Here is a 21,897-nt window from a genome sequence, read left to right on the forward strand (position 1 = left end):
CAAGAGCTTTGTGTTAAACTACAATATGCAGGGGATGGTGAAGACCATTCCTGAAGTATTTTCAATGCTGAAGTCAGCAGAGGTTGAAATCAAGAAAGAACATCAAGTGTTGATGGTCAATAAGACCACTAAGTTCAAAAAGGGCAAGAGTTAGAAGAACTTCAAGAAGGACGGCAAAGATGTTGCCGCGCCCGGTAAGCCAATTGCCGGGAAGAAGTCAAAGAATGGACCCAAGCCTGAGACTGAGTGCTTTTATTGCAAAGGGAAGGGTCACTGGAAGCGGAACTGCCCCAAATACTTAGCGGACAAGAAGGCCGGCAACACTAAAGGTATATTTGATATACATGTAATTGATGTGTACCTTACCAGTACTCGTAGTAACTCCTGGGTATTTGATACCGGTGCCGTTTCTCACATTTGTAACTCACAGCAGGAGCTGCGGAATAAGCGGAGACTGGCAAAGGACGAGGTGATGATGCACGTCGGGAATGGTTCCAAGGTCGATGTGATCGCCGTCGGCACGCTACCTCTACATTTACCTACGGGATTAGTTTTAAACCTCAATAATTGTTATTTAGTGCCAAGTTTGAGCATGAACATTGTATCTGGATCTCGTTTGATGCGAGATGGCTACTCATTTAAATCCGAGAATAATGGTTGTTCTATTTATATGAGAGATATGTTTTATGGTCATGCCCCGATGGTCAATGGTTTATTCTTAATGAATCTCGAACGTAATGTTACACATATTCATAGTGTGAATACCAAAAGATGTAAAGTTGATAATGATAGTCCCACATACTTGTGGCACTGCCGCCTTGGTCACATTGGTGTCAAGCACATGAAGAAGCTCCATGCTGATGGACTTTTAGAGTCTCTCGATTATGAATCATTTGACACATGCGAACCATGCCTCATGGGCAAAATGACCAAGACTCCATTCTCCGGAACTATGGAGCGAGCAACCAACTTATTGAAATCATACATACTGATGTGTGTGGTCCAATGAGCGTTGAGACTCGCGGAGGATATCGTTATGTTCTCACTCTCACTGATGACTTAAGTAGATATGGGTATGTCTATTGATGAAACACAAGTCTGAGACCTTTGAAAAGTTCAAGGAATTTCAGAATGAAGTAGAGAATCAACGTGACCGAAAGATAAAATTCTTACGATCGGATCGTGGAGGAGAATATTTAAGTCACGAATTTGGTACACACTTAAGAAAATGTGGAATCGTTTCACAACTCACGCCGCCTGGAACACCTCAGCGTAACGGTGTGTCCGAACGTCGTAATCGCACTCTATTGGATATGGTGCGATCTATGATGTCTCTTACTGATTTACCGCTATCATTTTGGGGATACGCTCTAGAGACAGCTACATTCACTTTAAATAGGGCACCATCTAAATCCGTTGAGACGACACCGTATGAATTATGGTTTGGGAAGAAACCTAAGCTGTCGTTTCTAAAAGTTTGGGGATGCGATGCTTATGTCAAGAAACTTCAACCTGAAAAGCTCGAACCCAAGTCGGAAAAATGCGTCTTCATAGGATACCCTAAGGAAACCATTGGGTATACCTTCTACTTAAGATCCGAGGGCAAGATCTTTGTTGCCAAGAATGGATCCTTTCTGGAAAAAGAGTTTCTCTCGAAAGGAGTAAGTGGGAGGAAAGTAGAACTCGATGAAGTACTACCTCTTGAACCGGAAAGTAGTGCAGCTCAGGAAAATGTTCCTGTGATGCCTACACCGACTGGAGAGGAAATTAATGATGATGATCAAGGTACTTCTGATCAAGTTGCTACTGAACTTCGTAGGTCCACAAGGACACGTTCCACACCAGAGTGGTATGGCAACCCTGTCCTGGAAATCACGTTGTTAGACAATGGTGAACCTTCGAACTATGAAGAAGTGATGGCGGGCCCAGATTCCAACAAATGGCTAGAAGCCATGCAATCCGAGATAGAATCCATGTATGAAAACAAAGTATGGACTTTGGCAGACTTGCCCGATGATCGGCGAGCGATAGAAAACAAATGGATCTTTAAGAATAAGACGAACGCGGATGGTAATGTCACCATCTATAAAGCTCGACTTGTCGCTAAGGGTTATCGGCAAGTTCAAGGGATTGACTACGATGAGACTTTCTCTCCCGTAGCGAAGCTTAAGTACGTCCGAATCATGTTAGCAATTGCCGCATACTATGATTATGAGATATGGCAGATGGACGTCAGAACGGCATTCCTTAACGGCTATCTTAAGGAAGAGCTGTATATGATGTAGCCGGAAGGTTTTTTCGATCCTAAGAATGCTAACAAAGTGTGCAAGCTCCAGCGATCCATTTATGGGCTGGTGCAAGCATCTCGGAGTTGGAACATTCGCTTTGATGAGATGATTAAAGCGTTTGGGTTTATGCAGAGTTATGGAGAAGCCTGCGTTTACAAGAAAGTGAGTGGGAGCTCTGTAGCATTTCTCATATTATATGTAGATGACATACTTTTGATGGGAAATGATATAGAATTCTTGGACAGCATTAAGGCCTACTTGAATAAGTGTTTTTCAATGAAGGACCTTGGAGAAGCTGCTTACATATTAGGCATCAAGATCTATAGGGATAGATTGAGACGCCTCATAGGTCTTTAACAAAGCACATACCTTGATAAGATTTTGAAGAAGTTCAAAATGGATCAGTCCAAGAAAGGGTTCTTGCCTGTACTGCAAGGTGTGAGATTGAGCTCGGCTCAATGCCCGACCACGGCAAAAGATAAAGAAGAGATGAGCATCATCCCCTATGCCTCAGCCATAGGATCTATTATGTATGCCATGCTGTGTACCAGACCTGATGTAAACCTTGCCGTAAGTTTGGTAGCAAGGTACCAAAGTAATCCCGGCAAGGAACACTGGACAACGGTCAAGAATATCCTGAAGTACCTAAAAAGGACAAAGGACATGTTTCTCGTTTATGGAGGTGACGAAGAGCTCGTCGTAAAGGGTTACGTCGACGCTAGCTTCGACACAGATCTGGATGACTCTAAGTCACAAACCGGATACGTGTATATGTTGAATGGTGGAGCAGTAAGCTGGTGCAGCTGCAAGCAGAGCGTCATGGCGGGATCTACATGTGAAGCGGAGTACATGGCAGCCTCGGAGGCAGCACATGAAGCAATTTGGGTGAAGGAGTTCATCACCGACCTAGGAGTCATACCCAATGCGTGGGGGCCGATCAAACTCTTCTGTGACAACACTGGAGCTATTGCCCTTGCCAAGGAGCCCAGGTTTCACAAGAAGACCAGGCACATCAAGCGTCGCTTCAACTCCATCCATGAAAATGTTCAAGATGGAGACATAGATATTTGCAAAGTACATACGGATCTGAATGTCGCAGATCCGTTGACTAAACCTCTCTCGCGAGCAAAACATGATCAACACTAGAACTCTATGGGTGTTCGATTCATCACAATGTAACTAGATTATTGACTCTAGTGCAAGTGGGAGATTATTGACTCTTGTCCATCACATTATTGACTCTAGTACAATGTAACTAGATGAACTAGGACGTGCGTCATGTGTTGGAAATATGCCCTAGAGGCAATAATAAAAGGATTATTATTATATTTCCTTGTTCATGATAATTGTCTTTTATTCATGCTATAATTGTATTATCCGGAAATCGTAATACACGTGTGAATACATAGACCACAATACTTCCCTAGTAAGCCTCTAGTTGACTAGCTCGTTGGTCAACAGATAGTCATGGTTTCCTGACTATGGACATTAGATGTCGTTGACAACGGGATCACATCATTAGGAGAATGATGTGATGGACAAGACCCATTCCTAAGCATAGCACAAGATCGTGTAGTTCGTTTTGCTAGAGCTTTTACAATTTCAAGTATCTCTTCCTTAGACCATGAGATCGTGTAACTCCCGGATACCGTAGGAGTGCTTTGGGTGTACAAAACGTCACAACATAACTGGGTGACTATAAAGGTGCACTACAGGTATCTTCGAAAGTGTCTGTTGGGTTGACACGGATCGAGACTGGGATTTGTCACTCCGGATAACGGAGAGGTATCACTGGGCCCACTCAGTAGTGCATCATCATAATGAGCTCAAAGTGACCAAGTGTCTGGTCACGGGATCATGCATTACGGTACGAGTAAAGTGACTTGCCGGTAACGAGACTGAACGAGGTATTGGGATACCGACGATCGAGTCTCGGGCAAGTAACATACCGTCTGACAAAGGGAATAGTATACGGGGTTGCTTGAACCCTCGACATCGTGGTTCATCCGGTGAGATCATCGAGGAGTATGTGGGAGCCAACATGGGTATCCAGATCCCGCTGTTGGTTATTGACCGGAGAGCTGTCTCGGTCATGTCTGCATGTCTCCCGAACCCGTAGGGTCTACACACTTAAGGTTCGGTGACGCTAGGATTGTATGAATATGAGTATGCAGCAAACCAAATGTTTTTTGGAGTCCCGGATGAGATCCCGGACGTCACGAGGAGTTCCGGAATGGTTCGAAGGTAAAGAAAACTATATAGGAAGTGCTGTTTCGGCCATCGGGAAAGTTTCGGGGTCACCCGGTATTGTACCAGGACCACCGGAAGGGTCCCGGGGGTCCACCGGGTGGGGCCACCTATCCCGGAGGGCCCCGTGGGCTGAAGTGGGAGGGGAACAAGCCCCTAGTGGACTGGTGTGCCCCCCCCCCCCTTGGCCCCCCCCCCCTGCGCCTAGTGTTGGAAACCCTAGGTGGGGGGCGCACCACTTGCCTTGGGGGGCACTCCATCCCCCCTGGCCGCCGCCCCCTTGGGAGATTGCATCTCCCAGGGCCGGCGCCCCCCCTTGGGGGCCTATATAAAGGAGGGCAGGGGGGAGGGCAGCCGCACCCAAGTCTTGGCGCCTCCCTCCCCCTGCTACACCTCGTCCTCCTCCCGCAGCAGCTTGGCGAAGCCCTTCCGGAGTTCTGCTACATCCACCACCACACCGTCGTGCTGCTGGATCATCATCAACCTCTCCTTCCCCCTTGCTGGATCAAGACGGATGAGACATCACGCTGACCGTACGTGTGTTGAACGCGGAGGTGCCGTCCGTTCGGCGCTAGGATCTCCGGTGATAGGATCATGACGAGAACGACTACCTCAACCCCGTTCTCTTGAACGCTTCCGCACGCGATCTACAAAGTGGTATGTAGATGCAATCTCTCTCCCATGACTCGTTGCTTAGATGAACTCATAGATGGATCTTGGTGAAACCGTAGGAAAATTTTTAATTTTCTGCAACGTTCCCCAACATCATGATATTGAAGAAGGATGGTGGGAACACCAGCTCAAAACTGACAAGACATTGCACTACATCACTCCTTAGCCTTGGTATGATTTCTGGATCGATCACCTTCTGAGAGATTGCATTGAGGAATGCACATAGCTTCACAATGGCTAATCAGACATTTTCCGGTAGAAGCCCCCTCAATGCAACCGGAAGCAGTTGCGTCATAATCACGTGGCAGTCATGAGACTTTAGGTTCTGAAACTTTTTCTCTGCCATATTTATTATTCCCTTTATATTCGACGAGAAGCCAGTCGGGACCTTCATACTAAGCAGGCATTCAAAGAAGATTTCCTTCTCTTCTTTGGTAAGAGCATAGCTGGCAGGACCTTCATACTGCTTTGGAGGCATGCCGTCTTTTTCATGCAAACGTTGCAGGTCCTCCCGTGCCTCAGCTGTATCTTTTGTCTTTCCATACACGCCCAAGAAGCCTAGCAAGTTCACGCAAAGGTTCTTCGTCATGTGCATCACGTCAATTGAAGAGCGGACCTCTAGGTCTTTCCAGTAGGGTAGGTCCCAAAATATAGATTTCTTCTTCCACATGGGTGCGTGTCCCTCAGCGTCATTCAGAACAGCTAGTGCGCCGGGACCCTTTCCAAAGATTACATGTAAATCATTGACCATAGCAAGTACGTGATCACCGGTACGCATGGCGGGCTTCTTCCGGTGATATGCCTCGCCTTTGAAATGCTTGCCTTTCTTTCGACATTGATGGTTGGTCGGAAGAAATCGACGATGGCCCAGGTACACATTCTTCCTGCAGCTTCCCAGGTATATACTGTCGGTGTCAAGTAAACAGTGCATGCATCCGTGGTATCCCTTGTTTGTTTGTCCTAAAAGATTACTGAGAGCGGGCCAATCGTTGATGGTCACGAACAGCAAAGCCTTTAGGTCAAATTCCTCCTGTTCGTGCTCATACCACGTACATACACCGTTTCCATTCCACAGCTGTAAAAGTTCTTCAACTAATGGCCTTAGGTACACATCAATGTCGTTGCCCGGTTGCTTAGGGCCTTGGATGAGAACTGGCATCATAATGAACTTCCGCTTCATGCACATCCAAGGAGGAAGGTTATACATACATAGAGTCACGGGCCAGGTGCTGTGATTGCTGCTCTGCTCCCCGAAAGGATTAATGCCATCCGCGCTTAAAGCAAACCATACGTTCCTTGGGTCTATTGCAAACTCATCCCAGTACTTTCTCTCGATTTTTCTCCACTGCGACCCGTCAACGGGTGCTCTCAACTTCCCGTCTTTCTTACGGTCCTCACTGTGCCATTGCATCAACTTGGCATGCTCTCCGTTTCTGAACAGACGTTTCAACCGTGGTATTATAGGAGCATACCACATCACCTTCGCAGGAACCCTCTTCCTGGGGGGCTCGCCGTCAACATCACCAGGGTCATCTCGTCTGATCTTATACCGTAATGCACCGCATACCGGGCATGCGTTCAGATCCTTGTATGCACCGCGGTAGAGGATGCAGTCATTAGGGCATGCATGTATCTTCTGCACCTCCAATCCTAGAGGGCATACGACCTTCTTTGCTGCGTATGTACTGTCGGGTAATTCGTTATCCTTTGGAAGCTTCTTCTTCAATATTTTCAGTAGCTTCTCAAATCCTTTGTCAGGCACATCATTCTCTGCCTTCCACTGCAGCAATTCCAGTACGGTACCGAGCTTTGTGTTGCCATCTTCGCAATTGGGGTACAACCCTTTTTTGTGGTCCTCTAACATGCGATCGAACTTCAGCTTCTCCTTTTGACTTTCGCATTGCGTCCTTGCATCGACAATGACCCGGTGGAGATCATCATCATCGGGCACATTGTCTGGTTCCTCTTGATCTTCAACAGCTTCGCCCGTTGCAGCATCATCATGTACATCGTCTGGTTCCTCTTGATCTTCAGTAGCATCACCGTATTCAGGGGGCACATAGTTGTCATCGTACTCTTCTTCTTCGCCGTCTTCCATCATAACCCCTATTTCTCCGTGCTCGTCCAAACATTATAGTGTGGTATGAAACCCTTGTAAAGCAGGTGGGTGTGAAGGATTTTCCGGTCAGAGTAAGACTTCGTATTCCCACATATAGGGCATGGACAACACATAAAACCATTCTGCCTGTTTGCCTCAGCCACTTCGAGAAAATCATGCACGCCCTTAATGTATTCGGAGGTGTGTCTTGAACCGTACATCCATTGCCGGTTCATCTGCGTGCATTATATATAATTAAGTGTGTCAAAAATCATTACAGAACATCATGAATAGATAATTAAGTGACCAAATTAATAGAAGTTCATCATCACATTAAAACCAAAGTACATACATAGTTCTCATCTAACAACATAAAGCTCTGCAGAGCATCTAAATTAATTAAACCATACATTGAAACTATGTAAAACATTTTAATGCGAACACAAATGTGATCATAATCGCAACCAATGTAACAACTGATCCAACAACATAATGATACCAAGCCTCGGTATGAATGGCATATTTTCTAATCTTTCTAATCTTCAAGCGCATTGCATCCATCTTGATCATATGATCATCGATGACATCCGCAACATGCAACTCCAATATCATCTTCTCCTCCTCAATTTTTCTTATTTTTTCCTTCAAGAAATTGTTTTCTTCTTCAACTAAATTTAACCTCTCGACAATAGGGTCGGTTGGAATTTCCAGTTCAACAACCTCCTAGATAAATAAAATCTATGTCATGTTGATCGACATAATTGTCATAAACAATAAATGAACCAATAGTTATGAAAATATAATATATACCACATCCGAATCATAGACAGGCCGAGGCCGACGGGGGCGGATACCAAAACCATTGCACTATATAAGATGCAATAATAAAAGTAAGAAAATTATACAAGTATCTATATAAACATAGAAGTAAGAATTTTTTTCCTTTCAGAAAGAAGATAAGAACAAGAGGCTCACCACGGTGGTGCCGGCGACGAGATCGGCGCGGGCGATCGACGGCAGTGAAGACGGGGACGGGACGTGACGGACCGCTAAACCTAGACAAATATTAAGGAAAATGGAGCTTGGAGGTCGAGCTTGGAGAGGAGAAAGCTTAAGTAGTGTGGCTCGGGCATTCCATCGAACACCTCGTGTGCATAGGAGGTGAGCTAGAGCACCACAAAGCTCTCTCCTCGCCGGCCAGGAAAAATAGAGCAGTGGGAGTGCTCTGCTCGCGGGCGAGGGGTATATATAGGCAATTAATTGGTCCCGGTTCATGACATGAACCGGGACTAAAGGGCAGCCTTTGGTCCCGGTTCAAGTCACCAACCGGGACCAATGGTGGTTGGCCAGGAGCGAGGCCCATTGGTCCCGATTCGTCCCACCAACCGGGACCAAAAGGTCCAGACGAACCGGGACAAATGGCCCACGTGGCCCGGCCGGCCCCCGAGGCTCACGAACCGGGTCCAATGCCCCCATGGATCCCGGTTCTGGATTGAACTGGGACTAATGGGCTGACCTGGCCTGGACCATTGCCCCTTTTCTACTAGTGCTTGGTGGTATGTGGGGAAGTATAGTGTGAAAGAGAGAGGGCTCCATGGCAAAGGTGAGATGGGCGTCATGGTTTTAAAGGAGAGGGCTCCGGTGAGAAATGTCCCGTCTACAGCGGGAAACCGAGCATGTAGGAAGGGCCCAGCAAGAAAATGGTAGGGTGCATCCTGGGGTGAGCTTTTTGTGTTGTGACCGCGTGCTGGAGACAACATGGCGGATAATCCACATAACCACATTTCTCCCCCAAATATGGGATGGATTTGAGGAAGTCCGAATTGTCTAGACAGTTGAACTTTGTAGATCCTATTGGGTGTCTATTTGATGTCCGAACTCACCCAAACATATGAAGAAGAAATGAGCATCGACTTAAAAACTATCTTAATATTTATTTTATTCATTTATATGCATGTATTATAGCCTGTATTATAGCCTGTATAACACACAGACGTTCTACTAGTATGAAAATACAGAGGAGAACATGGGCCGTGGGGCATTTTTTTACTTTACTTGCGGCCATTGTCCTTCGCGTCTGCATCTTTCTGCTGCCCCGGCACGGTGAAAGCGCCGGAGACGCAGCGTGCGCCCTTGGTGGTTGCGCGCTGCCATGCACTAGCAGTCAGCCATGACATCATGTAAGGAGGCGACCTGTTGTGCGTGATGACTCTCTTAATTTCAGCCACGTCATTGCCGAGCGCCGACAAGGTTTCCTCGGGTGCGCCTCCGCCCTCCTCGGAGCACTTGACGCGGGCCCATAGCTGTTCTAGGGCATCAGGGTTTCGACTCATCGTGACCACGCCTTTCCGAAGCCGGATCCGCACGAGCTCCGCCGCCACCTCAGGGTGGATGGCCATCTCGGCAGGTGAGCATGCCGAACCTGGTCGCAGCACGGAGACGTCCGTGTCAGCCAGCTTCTTCTTGGCCATTAAGGTCCGGTACCGGCCGCCAACGGTCAGTAGCCTCTTCTTGTCGCCGTCGGCGACTTTAAGGTAGGCGATGAAGTTCTTCCGCTCGCCGGCGTACATGCTCTCGACATGTATCTCGCCGGATCGTTTGTCAGAGCTCACAGATTGGTGGTATCCGCCGGTGTAGATGGATGATATGAAGACACCCTCGTGGGCCTTGAGGGTGATCTTGACGGCCGTTGCGGCGACCGTTGTGAGGCCACTGATGAACAGCTCGAAGGCATCCTTCATGGCGTTGATGTCGTAGTGGACGAAAGAGTAGGTGCCGTGGGTCCTGTCGGCTAGGTACTTCATGACCTCCGGGTGGTGTAGCTCGCCCAGGCCAAAGACATAGGCCGGGAATTCGGAGCTGATTTCCTTGTCGTACCTGTCCTTGATTCCATTGATGTCATTATTGTCCGACAGCAACATGATGCAGCCCACACGGCTGTCACCCTCCTCCGCTTGACGCCCCCTCAGAATCTAAATCCAACAAGAAATCGACACAAGAGGAACACGGTTTTATATATTAAGTAAAACAAAAACATAGGTTTAGAAAATAATAATAACATCAAAAAAGTACGTATTCCATCTGTGCTTGAAAAGAAGGCTTGTGTTTTTTTCTTCTAATGTTAAACAACACAAAGTTTGGCCAAGTTTGTAGAGAAAAAAAATCAACAACTACAATGCTAAATACTCCCTCCGTTTCTAAATATTTATCTTTCTAGAGATTTCAAATGGTTACCACATACGGATGTATATAGACATATTTTAGAGTGTAGATTCACTCATTTTGCTTCGTATGTAGTCATTTGTTGAAATCTCTAGAAAGACAAATATTTAGGAACGGAGGGAGTAGATATATGAAACTATATTTTATTGTGTTTTTAATGGTCCTAATTGAGTATTATGATGCTAATAGTTTTTTGTGCAAACTTGGTCAAACTCACCGTCTGACTTTACACAAAATGTATATGCCTTCTACTACGTGACACATGTGGTAAGCAATTCAAATAATTCAAAAAATAAATTATTTGTATACCTCAGCTCCCTCTCGCAGGGCGGCAATTATATTGTAGCCATGGTTGACCACCAGCTCATTGACAATGAGTTTGGCAGCATCTTGGCCTTGGCGGGACATGAGTGTGAGCTCCATAATGCGGGGTATATTGCCCTCGAATGACAAGATGGAGAGCCGATCGTTGGGGCCAAGCTTGTCGATGACGATCATCAGGGCCTGCTTGATGATATCCAGCCTCCACTGAAGCACCATGGACCAGTCAACCTCGATCACCACCACGACGTCCACGCCCCCGCGTGGCATCTCTTCCATGCCATGCCATGGTGTCACCGTGATCCGCAACAGCACAGGGAACTCACTGCACGTCTCTTTGCTTGGAATCGCTTCGCTTTTCGTGAAGGCTTCTAACTTCACCTGAATATTTTTCATCCACTGGTCATTCATTGCTAGGTGATGACAACTAATGGAACGTTGACAAATCCAAACTGTGTTTAGAATCCATAGGCGAAAGCTTACCAAGTCTCCCTGCATCCATGAACGCATAGCTGCAGACCATGACAACGCCTGAAATTTTAATTTCAATCGTAAGCACAAATGAGCTAAGTAACAAGCCCAAAGATTTCTTTCACGCCAGTAAATACTATGAAATGGAAAGAGTGTATATGGCTGTAGATGTGAAGGGTGAGACTGATCGAGGGATCAGGTAGTTGATGTATTGACTGAAAGTTTCAATCGTTTTATGTTAACAATGAAAGGTTACCTCATCAATCATAGTTTCAGTTTCATTCAGCTTAGCTATGATATCCAATATAGTGGGCCTTTTGTGCCTATCAGACTCCATGCAGCTGAGCGCTATTTTGGTGCATATGTCCACTTGCTGACAGTGTGCTTCTAGTGGCTGGGACGAACTCGATGTTGCCTGCAATCTGCTCCTCCAGTTATCCTGTACCTGTGTAGCCCAAGTGTAAAGCAACAAGAGTGAAACTTCTACACATGTAAAGCATAGAATAATATATCTGTTAAACATAAGCATTAATATTTCTCTAGAATTGAAGAGCTAGCATCTTACTAGATCAAGAAATTCTTGGTAAGGCATTTCGTAACTTCTGGAGTAGCCTTTCGGCCCTGAAATTAGCTTTGTCATCACAACTCCCAAGCTGAATATGTCCCACTTCTTCGAGACTATGTTTCCATTTATGTATTCCGGCGGCATGTATCCACTGGGCATGACAATAGAAATATACTTGATGCAATTAATGAATATATGCAATGGACATTGGGGAAGAAATTCATTCATTCATTTCTCGTAAAAGATTCAGAAAGAGAAGGAATCTATTCATGGGGTGAATGCATTCACTTACAACGTTCCTAGGGGAGACTGTGTGATTCTAGTTTGTTCTTCACCAAAAAGCTTGGACAAACCAAAATCAGCAAGTTTCGGCTCCATATTCTCATCTAGCAGTATATTGTCAGGTTTTAGGTCCAAATGGTAGATTGGCTCTTTGGATCCTTCGTGGAGGTATTTTAGGCCCTCGCAAGTACCCTTGATTATTTTGTAACGTGTGTCCCAATCAAGTCCTTGTGATTCCTCTACAAAATTTAAATAAGTATAAGAGCGTGCCATACAGATATTAAATATGTAACATAATCTGAGTGGTCTAGCCTCGTACCAGATAGATACTTCTGAAGGCTTCCCTTGTGCATATACTCGAAACAAAGCGCTCTATATGTCATCTCAACAAAAATTAATTTCCCTTGGAATTCCATATGTTGATGTTGTGTTTCGTAGCAGTAGCCAACTAGCCGTATAATGTTCGGATGGTTGAGCATCATAAGGTTATTAAATTCTTGCTTGAATTGCTCATCGTCAATTGCTCGCATGTTATTATGAAGCAGCTTCACAGCAATCTCTTCTCCATTGTCGTGCACCCCCTACGTACTCAAGATCGATTATATCAACCAATATCATTTGGTAAGCTTGTCAATTTTTGGTATGAAGAAAAGGTTTGTAGCCAGGTTATTCGGCCATGTTGCAGTTAAATAGCAGTAATATGAAGTATATCACAGCGTAGTATAGTATCAAAAATATAAAGTGAACATGGGTACACGTGCACCCCTTATAAATAGTAAAATCTAAAAAATAGCACAAAAAATCAAACAATTCTAAAAGTTTAGGTTAACAAACTTGGTCGACTGTTCTACTCACATGTGAAGTTTGATGAAGAAATGACATTCATGGCGAAAAAACAAAATCGGGCCTCCAAATTGCTTCAAACATGGTATTTTCATATGGCATCGACTTTGTCTTTTTTTTGCCTAGAATATGGCAGATGTGATTTCTTCACAAAATTTCACACGTGAGTAGAACACTCGGCCATGTTCATTACAAAATAGTTTCAGAATCGTTTGATTCTTTTTACTATTTGTAATATGTGCGTGTGTACCCATGTTCTCAAAATCCGTGTCCGTAGCAGTATATGAATCTAACCTTGAAAACCTTTCCATATGCGCCTTTACCAAGTGTTCTCTCTTTGGAAAAATTATCTGTGATTTTCTGCAATACACTGACTGTAAGACTGGTTGGCTCCGTAGCTCCGTTGGTGCCCATGGAGTTATGTCTGTCCATCCAAATGAAAACTTTGAAGCATGCGCAAATTAGGGAAAAAAATATTAACTTCAGTTTTTTTTTCTCAGAGAAAAAGATGTGTACTTTATTTATGTTAAGTAAAAGCTGCGTGGAATCCGATGTATTAAGCGGCAGGTAGGTTAGCCATGCAGCACAGAAGAACGCCCTACTAACCTGGAGCCGGAGACAGGAGATGCCATCATCTTTGACAGGAGATGCCGAAAGGGGAGAATCCAAGACGCCAATTAATTAATAGACCATGGAGATGTGGATCATGCAGCTAACCGGAGAAGCAGGTCCCGGAAGGATGAGCAGGCTGCCGGAGGGCGAGCGGACGGCGGAGTTGCGGCCGGCCGGGTACCTTTTTTCTTCAGATTAGGGACTCCTTGCAGCTTGTTGCACAGTGTCGTCAAAAGTATTCTTCTACAAATAGAGGCGCAGACGACGATCGGTGGCCTCACTGACTTCCATACCGATGTGGTTGTTTGTTGCTGCTGCGAGGCGAACTGTATCACAAAAGCGAATAGGACAGCAACTTGAAGGACACAAAAGATGTTCGAAAATGATATCTCAATTATTCAATATGCTTTTAGACATGGTTAGGTTCCCTGTATATATCACGCCTCACCTCGTAGGAGCATCTTCTGCCTCTCGAGTGTTCGTTATACAGTAAACTAGCTCAGATGATTAGATTTATTATGCTCGTATTTTTCTGGATTTATTTTAGATTTTTCGGTGATGTTCAGTGAGAGAATACATTCCTCTCAACTATGAAGCGTCTGTGACTACTTCGCCAATTTCAAAATGTTGTACCGGATCAGTATCTCAAAGGTGCTCATTAAGGTAGTGCGTACGTGTGTGCGTGCGTGCATAGAGGGGGTGTTTATGCATGTATGTAAGCATCTACGGCTGTACCATATTAAAAGGAAAGTGTTCCTTGTATAAAAGAACCACCTTCTGTTGTCCCCCATGTCATATTCTTCACGTACAAAGTCCCTCCTACAATCTCTCTACACACAACAATTGCATAGGTTGCACGCCCTCTACTCTCCCATCCCCCCGATGTCCACATCAATCTAGGGTTTCTAGGGTTATGGCCGTCATGTCCGGAGGCTGGTCAAGATGTCGGATCGGGTCAAGAGCACGGTAGTTAATTGCACAAAAAAATCAAATTAGTGGCTAGGTTAGTACAAACACAATTCCTTTTTTTGGCAAAAACGACCGGCCTACCGTAATCTGTTTATAGATAGCACCGGTCGGCAGCTTAGCCTGTTTTGGCGTCGAATTTGATAGGTGGGGCCCTTTTGCCGACGTGGCTACAGGGGTAATGGTTCCTGATTGACAAATGTTAGAGCGGTTAGCTCACAACTATTTACCCACTTACTGCAGCATCTGCTGCGGCTCTCCTCTCTATCTCGCTCTCACTCTCTTCTCTATTGTAACCATCTCCGACCAAGCCACTTGTCATTCACAAACAAAAAAAGCCACTTGTGGTCGCATCGCGCCATGGTCTCCTAGAATGACGGAGACACGAGTGAGGAGTCCATCCACTACATTTCATTTGAGCATCAATTTCACTCCTATCTCCCCCCCCCCCCCCCCCCCAAATTTTTTTTCTTCGGGTTATGTAGTGAGGATGGGGCGGCCATGGCCCCTGCTAGCCCCAACTAAGCTCCGCCGTTGTCACATATGTAATGATCTTGTGCGACCATGGGAGGCCGGCAGAGAAGTACCTTACTTTTGAAGGGATGAACATGGGCGAGAGGTTCTATTCATGTGTTGAGCATGTAAGATCAAACCTTGCGAAAATGGTGTGCTCACCCTGCTTCTTTAATTAAATATTTGCAAAATGTCCTAGAGTTTACTGCTCTTAGAATTTTCTTTTAAAAGCAGTGCCCTAACTAATAAAAAGCTCTAATTTTGTAGTGGTCACTCATGAGAAAAGCTTTAAATATCAATGGTTAATTTTCCATGTCTTTATTGTGCATTCTGCTAAGTACTCCCTCCGTTCCATAATGTAGTGCATATAAATATTTTAAAAAGTCAAATCTTAGAATCTTAGACCATGTTTATGGATAAAAATATTTATATCTAGAATGCCAAACATATATCATTAGATTCATCATAAGATGCAGTTTCATATTTTACATATTTGGTATTGCAGATATAAATAGTTTTCTCTATAAACTTGGTCAAACTTGCAAACTTTGACTTTCCAAAAAATCTAAACGCACTACATTATAGAATGGAGGGAGTATGTAAAAGAATATTGTGGTCCTTTGTGCTTTAATTAAGGAATGCTTAGTGCTCAATGCTAAGTATGTAAAAAATTGATGTGCTCATTTTGTAAGTATGTTAAGGGGGATAGAAGTGTTCAGCGTGCCCATTTAGCTAATTAAGGTAGACAATAGTGCTCATTTATACCTGGTTATATTTTACATAATCTTGTTATTTAACATAATGGTCACTGTTATTTGAAGCATTGTGTAAAATTTGTCCTTTTTGCACGAAGGGAGAAATTGTGGAGTTGTGCAGTGGGTTGATTTAGAGTGGCTAGACTCATTGAAGAAAACACTTTGTAAGTTATGACATCGCTACTAGGAAAATGCTTATATATAGAAGTTTATCAGCAGCGTTTATTTGGGCCCCACGCTACTGGTAATTCGCGTGGTACAAAGCGAGCTACTGGTATGGCTTACTAGCAGCGTTGGTTTCTTTTGGACACGTTATTAGTAAGTATCTTCCGTGGATATGACGTAGTAGTAGCAGCGCATGTCGTAAAACCTGCGCTATTACTAAGGCCAACTCCACCGTGCGACCCCAAACGGACGTCCGTTTTGTCGGTTTCGGTCCGTTTGGGTAGGGGTTTGGGGTCGTGTCCGGGCCTGTCCTGGGATGCGATGGCCGTGCGCCCAGCGCGCGGCAGCATCCATTTGCCCCATCCTGTCCGCGTATATTTCTTTGCAAGTCCTTAAACTTTTTTTATCATTCATTTTCGATACATAACAATACATCATCACATTTTGACTAGTAAAACAAGGCCAAAGAAAATAAGAACCACAAGAATACATTTGAGAAGATACCCAACTTCCATAACTGCTCCCTTGAGTTGGGTTAGCGCCTTCCCGATGCACTCATTGTTGATCTGTGGAGGAGGCACGAAGTTGCCCCCTCCTTTCTTCTTCAAGCCAGAAGTCGACGTTGCTTCCTCACACATAGTATCGTACCTAGACTCTAATCTAGCAACAAATGCACTTGTCTCATCTAAAGCTTCTAAGCTAGCTAAAAGTGCACGAACATGCACTACATTTCGCTCTATCAACAGATCGATGTACTCTTCTTTCCAATACCAAAACTTGCATCCGGTCTACACAAAAAAACTTAAAGTTAGCACCACTAGTCTAATCCAAGAGCACAAACATGCACCGAAGCTAAAAGAGCACATACCCCATCGTTTAAGCACTTGATGAACACCCACCCGGGATGCTCCGGCGTTGTAGACACGCGGCGTACGACCATCCTTGGCAGTGGTCGCACTTGATGAGGGGCAACGGTGCGCCGACGAGCTTTTGGGCAAGCACTGAGCCCGCCCGGCCGCCATTCACGTATCTGCCGGCGGACCACCGGCGGTGCAGATCCGAGCGGCTAGAGGACGAGCCACTGCCTGCATGTGGCCTTGCGGCCCTGCCAGGGCCTTCCGGCAAGGTGCCCGGCCAGTCCATGGCGCGGCCCGACCTCCCATAGCTGGGCGAGCTCAAGACCGACCGGATCTGCCCCAAATCCGGCCGGCGGGTGCGCAAACAAGATGGCCGTGCTTGGGTAGCTCGGCGGCGACGAGAGGAACGGGCTGGCAAGCACGCGTCCGAGGTGCACGGCTGCAATGGCAGCGGGCGGCCGGCGGCGGCGAGGGGGAGAGAGAGGGGAAGAGTGTGGAAGAGTAGAGTGGATGCGGCCGGAGGGAGGAGGGTGCGGATAGAAAAAGGCCCGTCCTGTGCCACCGACGGGCGGGCCAGGGGAGGACACGCGCAGACGACCTGCGCGTCCGCGTGGTGTCCGTTTCACCCCAAAAGCGGCGCAAACTTGGGCCGCGGATGGGTCGAAAGCGGACACAAAACGGACAAAAGTCCGTTTGCACCCGCGCGCTGGGCCGCCTAATTTGTTCCTTTTATCCCAAGCGGACCGGGGCGGACAAAATAGGGTCGCACGGTGAAGTTGGCCTAAGTGAAAAGCTATAACACAGGTGAGACCCCCACACCACTACTACTACCCCGGTCCACTCGCACCACCGAACTCTCTCGTGAATTCCTCAAAAAAAAAAAAAAACTCTCGCGACCTCACCCCCACCCCTCTGTCGACCTCCTCTCCCCCACGATCTCCTCCCCGCCGCCACCACCCACGCCCGCCAGTTCCTCGCCGGCCACGCTCCTTCGCCGGGCGCTCCAGCTCCGCCGCGCCCTCCCCTCTCCAGCTTCCTCGCGCGCGATCCTCCCCACGGCCTCCAGCCGCCTCCTCTCCGTTACCGCCTCCACCCAGCAGAACACCGCCGACACCGCCATCGACTTCTCCAATGACGAGAGCCGCCACCGCCTCGTCAACAGGTGCGTCTCCTCCATTACCCCTTCAAGTTTTCAGCCTCTGGGCCAGCAAGAACGGTTTGCTGATTGGGAGGCCGCGTACACCTGCGTGCGTGCAGTCTGATGTACAGGAGCAAGTAGAGGGGCTTCCTGGAGCAGGACCTGGTGCTCGGGACCTGGGTGGAGCAGCACGTCCGCTCCATGGACGAGGCCACCATCCGCTCCCTGCTCCAGATCCTCGACCTCGTGAGCTATCCTGCCCTGCCCCTGCCCCTCCCCCTCCCCCTTTTATTGACTGATCTAGCTACTCATCTGATTGTTTTTCCGTCTTACTATGGTATCTGTAACATACTTCAGACTAAAAAATTCGGCTAGTAGGGTACTCTTGGTTTCTTTGTCCTGGATTTATCACTTCAGCCTGTGTGTGTCACGCTTGACCCAGTCAAATTGATCCCGAACCACCGCCCACCAGTTTATCTGTAATGCACTGGAAAATTTGTTAATGGGAATGTTCAGTGTTATGTGGTGTATGCTGCAAGTATTGGATTTAGTTTGATGTCCATCAGTCGCTTCGCAAGAATTGACTAGACAAACACCTATATTACATCTCATGTTCATGGTTTAGTGTCAGAGATCTTGCTTGTGTTCCAGCCAATCATTCTCGAAAGCACTTGCGTATTAACAATGGTGTTCCTCTATAGTGCTAGCTATCTGTTTTTGCTGTAAATCATTGCATAACCTAGTCGTGTTAGATTTGTCCATCCCTTATGATAACAATATGTAGAATCACCAGCTGAACGTGAAGGCCTCTGCAACGTGCTGCTGTTTTTTCTTGGCGTTCTTGGAGTCTCTGGAGTGCGTTCTTGAGCTTTTTGGCCTTTTGGGAACTGCTGGACACTACAACGCCACGGCCACAGCAGAGCGAGCTGCACGAATCGATTCACCACAGTGAGGCGTAGACCGAAACCTAGCTTGCTTCGCTGATTCGCGGCGGCGGGGACGGCGACCGGCGCGGGGCTGTTGGCGCGTGTCGACCGGCGCTGCTGCTGCGCCGCTGGCGGGTGGCCGGTCGGGCGGTCGGCGGTCATCCTCACATCCTGTTGGAGGCTTGGAGCTCTCGCCTCTGACTCGAGGTCTGAGCCTCTCGGTCTCTCGCCTCTTTATGTTGATTACCGGAGTAGTCCTAGGGTAAATTGAGCTAGCTCTAGTGTTAATGCGTATGTATATTACTGGTTGCTCTTGTTGCGCTGTCAGGTGAAAGCAGTTCTCCTGTAATCCCGAGTTTCAGTCATATGGTTCTGAACTTCTGATATTAGTATATACGCTTTCTTCTGAACTGGGTGGATGTTGGTTGGCATATAGTATGAGTAGTCCTTATCTTCCTTCTTAAATTCCTTTGAAGTGGTCCTCTGTACTGACTAATGATGATACTAGTTATTTGCTACTGCTCCTAATGCTCTAGTAGAAGAGGCTGCTGAAGGGCACACTAAAGAACAGGGGACTGCTCCAGAACAAGAAGCATGTGCAAGTCTGGTGTAGACAAACAAGGTAATTACCATGTATGTTTTCGACATTTTCATAGTTGTTAAAATATGTGAATTTGCAATGCTTGTATTACACTTAAATTGTGAGCTTTGCGCAGATTTTTTTTAGTGGCAACCCCATAGTGTAATCCTAGATCCGCCACTGTACAAAGTGATTTGACATGCCGCCTGAAAGTACTAGTTGTGAATATTGGATATCTGTATCATTACATTTTGAACCTAATTTTGGTCTGCTAACTCTAGCTTGCTTTTCCATGTTAATCAGAATGTGGTAAATTTTTGTAATAAAAAACATGTCACTCCTTGAGTGACAGCTTTTATGGGGTGTAGAAAAGAATGACTTTAAAGAAAATGTACTTTGTGGATGTTCTATATTTCTCGGTTTCGAAGAAGCAGAAAATGAAGAAGTAAGTTGTCTAACCATTTGATCTGTCTTGGTTTGCTTGACTCCAATTGTGTAGCTTTTGCATCAATTCATTTGGATCCAATGTTGCCTCGTGTAAAGAATAAACCATGTATCTTGCTTCAGCTTTTATTTTTGAACTAGGACAAAATATTCTAAGAGAACTTCCACCTTCACTCATGGCAATGTACGATAATAAAGTATGTTGTATCATTGGTTTCAGACATCTGGACGAGAAGAAAAAGAAGTGCAAGGCTGGTAAGGTCGAGACTCATCTTGAATTCCCTGGACGTGAAAAGGTTAAATTTGGTGAAGTTGTGGAAGCTCCAACAAAGTTATCATTCCCAAAGGTGCCTTATCTACTCAAAACCTTTTATGTTATTAGATTTGGTCGGATTCATATGAAGGGTTGACCGAACTTTTGAAGGACGCCCCATATACTTTAGTGCTTGTATGTAGATTCTTATGGTCTGATATCTGCCAATATGAATTTGACTGTTAGCATTTGTTGTTACCAAATAGATCACTTTTTAGCCATTTAAAAAATGAGAAGTTGACTTATTGTAAATGTGAATTTGGTTTACATGATTTGACAACAAAAAATAATGTTATATGATGAATGAATGATATTTTTAACAACTAAAGTGATGTTTGACATTGAGCTTTCTTATTCTTGCAGCACACTGTTAATAATACTATTTCGTTGAACTGATGCAATTTGCATACTAACAAGTTTTCACTTTCCCGACGTGGGTGCAGAGGTGATCAACGCTGACAAGTGCGGCCCGGTGGCGCTGTGCTCTTCAACCACTCAGAGGCGGACTTCGCGTGAAGCTCGGTGGCCACGTCGCACAGATGATCGTCAGGTGATTTCGACGCCTGAGGTCGCTGATGTGGAGGACCTCCGCCGTCCGCGAGAGGGAGGATTTGTGTCCACTGGCATCTGAACTCCTAGCCTTGTAGATACATCTAGAGAGGTGGTCTGTTTAGGTTGGTGGTAGACCACTAGGGAAGGTACCCACCTTACGATGATGGTTGTGTGTGTCTGATTTTAAATGCAATCTTGAGATGTGTAAGTGCATCTAGTGCCCCTTAGTGATTTTGGTGTATTGAAGACTTATAGGTTAAGGGACTGATGCGTTTGTGAGTGTACACAGGTCTATAAGTCTATGAGGAGTTTGATATTTACAAAGAAAGCCGACCCCTAAAAATGAAGTTCTTCAACTGAAGACTTTGGATTTTTGAAGACTTCTTGAAGACTTTGAAAGTGAAGAAATTGGTGTGACCTTGAAGACTTGGCAATCATTCGAGGAACATGAAGTGTGAAGACTTTTGTTTTCGTAGTTTCATTTTCTCTTTCTTGAGTCATGAAACACTGTACTATTAAAGGGGGTTGAGGAAATACTAAGGAAAAATTTTCATGTGATGCTCAACTCAAAATCCTACACCTACCAATCCCTTCGAGTGAAGCCATTGGAAATCTCATACAGTTTAGTCATATTCTTCAATGACAGAGACGAAGTTCTTCGGGTCTCTGAGGAATTTGTTCTGACTGAGGAGTTAGGAATTCGCCAGTGCGGATTGCCTACATAGTGAGGAACATGATAGCCCTGAGGAATTTGAGAGTCAAAATTCCGACCGTTGTTGTGCTATGCGTCAGCTGTCCCAAAATATCTACCCACCTAACGGTCATATCATTGAAGGGCATTTATGTCTTGTCATGTCGGGCTGCTCCCTAGGCTATAAATAGCCGCCCCCTACAACCACTAGCTGGTTGGCTGCTCCGAGAGAAACTGACACTTGTCATTTGAGAGCATCCCATCCTCCGAGGACTTTGAGCGAAAATCATCAAGTGAGGAAAACCCAAACCCAACACCTACAAACCCAAAGTGATTGAGCATCACTGAAGAGATTGATCCTGCGTGGATCCTATGC

General features: G+C 45.8%; 1 protein-coding gene and 1 pseudogene across 1 annotated transcript; one reads left to right on the forward strand and one right to left on the reverse strand.

Moving 5' to 3' along the window:
- Window positions 1-9,210: 9,210 nt before the first annotated feature.
- On the reverse strand, window positions 9,211-13,923 carry LOC123140106 (uncharacterized). The gene is made up of 9 exons (XM_044559842.1): window positions 13,616-13,923; window positions 13,304-13,433; window positions 12,486-12,747; window positions 12,177-12,405; window positions 11,885-12,035; window positions 11,576-11,764; window positions 11,332-11,379; window positions 10,837-11,229; window positions 9,211-10,277 (listed from the first exon to the last, which is right to left on the reverse strand). The coding sequence occupies exons 1-9, from the start codon at window positions 13,642-13,644 to the stop codon at window positions 9,357-9,359; spliced, it is 2,352 nt and encodes a 783-aa protein (XP_044415777.1). The 5' UTR covers window positions 13,645-13,923; the 3' UTR covers window positions 9,211-9,356.
- Window positions 13,924-16,924: 3,001 nt separating this feature from the next.
- LOC123080109 (uncharacterized) lies at window positions 16,925-21,177 on the forward strand (annotated as a pseudogene).
- Window positions 21,178-21,897: the final 720 nt, after the last annotated feature.

Source organism: Triticum aestivum, chromosome 1B (assembly GCF_018294505.1).
Source record: "Triticum aestivum cultivar Chinese Spring chromosome 1B, IWGSC CS RefSeq v2.1, whole genome shotgun sequence".
Classification (NCBI taxonomy): domain Eukaryota; kingdom Viridiplantae; phylum Streptophyta; class Magnoliopsida; order Poales; family Poaceae; genus Triticum; species Triticum aestivum.